The sequence below is a fragment of the Scylla paramamosain genome, unplaced genomic scaffold (assembly GCF_035594125.1).
Source record: "Scylla paramamosain isolate STU-SP2022 unplaced genomic scaffold, ASM3559412v1 Contig2, whole genome shotgun sequence".
Taxonomy (NCBI): Eukaryota; Metazoa; Arthropoda; class Malacostraca; order Decapoda; family Portunidae; genus Scylla; species Scylla paramamosain.
Window position 1 is genome coordinate 1,755,001 of NW_026973667.1, and position 2,500 is coordinate 1,757,500.

The 2,500-nt window shown below is 48.1% G+C and overlaps 1 protein-coding gene across 1 annotated transcript in view; it reads left to right on the forward strand.

Annotated features, from left to right (window-relative positions):
- Nucleotides 1-2,500, forward strand: part of LOC135096152 (endoglucanase A-like) — an 8,787-nt gene that overhangs the window by 169 nt on the left and 6,118 nt on the right. Inside the window, 3 exon segments of the mRNA XM_063997458.1 lie at nt 1,118-1,263; nt 1,655-1,820; nt 2,332-2,408. Coding sequence (XP_063853528.1) covers nt 1,118-1,263; nt 1,655-1,820; nt 2,332-2,408 — 389 coding nt within the window.

Genomic DNA, 2,500 nt, shown 5'->3' on the forward strand with positions numbered 1-2,500 from the left:
AGCTTTCCAACCCCATCCCCCGGCCGAGTCTCCCTGCGCCGCGGCTAATACGATCTCAGAACTCCTTCGCCTGCAGTTAACCCTTTCACCGCGGTACAAGGCAATCAGCAGCGGCAGAAGCAGTGCGCGACATCTCACTGGCATCTTCAAGGAGGGATGAAAAGAACAGGTTTTGCAATTTCTAGCCAGTTTAAAGATTGGAGGAGGCTGTACAACAGGTAAAGATGTGTCAGAGTGATTAATTAAGGAAAGGTGTACCAAATACCATTCAAAGGGTTAAGAGGTCTCTTGCAGCCTTTTCTTTTGAGTGTATAATTTTTCATCATACAAAAGTTCTTTCAGGGACCGTGCAGCACAGAGGGGCGCGTGGCAGGTGCGGGAGGGAAAGTTCTCATTGTAGATGGTGAACCGAGGCAGTGGCTTGAGTGACTTGCCTCCCCCTGACCCGTGGCGCGGCACTGCATGGCCCTGGCAGTCACACACTACCGTTGCCAAGTGTCGCAGTGCACACAACAGTCACTGCTCAAATCCTCAAACAAACCAAGCATTCATAATATTTTCCATCCTTATTAAAGAAATGGACGTGAGGCCGCCGTGGGACCGAGGGGTTCTCAGACGCGCGGGTTCGAATCTTGGCAGTTGCCCGAGGAAAAGGCATCCCCTCGTGGTAAAGGTTCCCGAAGGCCAAATCAAAGTCATTCGTCAAAAGGCACCGTGCCAGCCCTGATACATTACGGAAACCAGACGTACACCCGAAAAAAAAAAAAGATAAAGAAATGAATGTGTTTAGATTCTTGTTGAGGCAGTAAACAGCCAACGCACCACAACACACACACACACACACACACACACACACACAGGACACGCCGCAATGGTCAGTGCAAGAGAGATTCACTGCATTGAGGTGGACAGGGCAGAGTTAACTAGTAAAAAAGGATGAAAGAGTTAAAGACACAGGCCAACCATTGCATAAGAGAGATGGACAGTGAAGGAGGAGAAAGACGATACAGCAAACATACCTACAAAATAGAAAACAAAAAGAAAAATAGCTAATTCATACATACCACCACCACTACTACCACTACCACTACTACTACTACTACTACCACTACTCCAGGCAGGTCAGCGGCGCAGTGTAGCAACATAGTCATCAAGAACCAGTGGCAAGGAAATTACATAGGAGAATTCACAGACAATGCTCCGGTGGATGTGAGTGGACTGCAACTGGAGCTGACCTTCCACGCTCCTGTTGACAGCATTGACGTGAGTGGAGGACGGGTGGGTGTGTGGATGACTGATTGGGTGCCTTGTTAGATTTGATGTAAGGTAGTGGCTGTGCAGGTGGATGAGATGGATATGAATGAGTGGATGTGTGGGTGGAGGGTGTGGATGAGTGTGGGTGAGAGGGCGGGTGTATAGGTGTGTGTGTGAATGGGTGAATGTTTGTGTTTATAAGTCTTAATAGATGAGATGAGTGGATGAGTGGATGTGTGTGTGGATGAATAGATGGATGGGTGGATGGATGAGTGAATGAACTGACTAACTGATAAACTGGCTGATAAATTAAATACATACAAGACAAATAGACTCACTAACAGACCACCACCTACTACTACTACTACTACTACTACTACTACTACTACTACCACTACAGTACTACGCAGGCAGTTCTGAGAAATTGGACGACACCCACTTTTTGCTGACCGACACCAACACCCACGTCTCAGCAGGAGATCAGATTTCTTTCCAGTTTCAAGTTCACTTCGCCTTGATGGCCCCGCTGGTTGTGGCCGAGGTGCTTAACGGGAAGCCTCTGTGTGGTGAGTACCTGGGGGTGTTGTGGGGCGCTGGGTGGTGTTTACGTATGTTTTAGGGGTGTATTGACGGGTACTGGTGTGTCTCCGAGTGTATTTGGGTGTGACTGCCTTGTTTGAAGTGTGTCGGATGATTCCTGGTGGGTGTTTGCGGGTTATGTGGGTGTTGAAGTGTATTTGGGGGTGTTTAGGGGTGTTTCGGGGTGTTGGTGGGTGGGGAGAAGCCTTCTTCCTTTGCTATCCAGTATCTATACCTATCAATTAACTCGCTATACAAGTTTGGTTAGGTTACTGTGGATGGGGAGGATCCTTCTTGCTTTTTTATCTTTCTCCCTGTTGATAATGGTGGTGGAAGGCGTTGGTGGGTGGGGAGGAGTCCTTAGGCTTTACTGTTCAACTCTAATACGTAGAAACTCACGCAAGAATATATATATAACTGTGCTATGGGTGTTCAGAGGTGCTGGTTGGTGGGGAGAAGCCTTCTTGCTATCTGACTGATGTACATGTTTCCTTCAAGACGAGCCCTTCACGACCCCTAAACCAATGGATGATGTGTGTAAGGAGACAGGCAGCACTCCTTATGACTACGGCCAGGTGAGAGAGAGAGAGAGAGAGAGAGAGAGAGAGAGAGAGAGAGAGAGAGAGAGAGAGAGAGAGAGAGAGAGAGAGAGAGAGAGAGAGAGAGA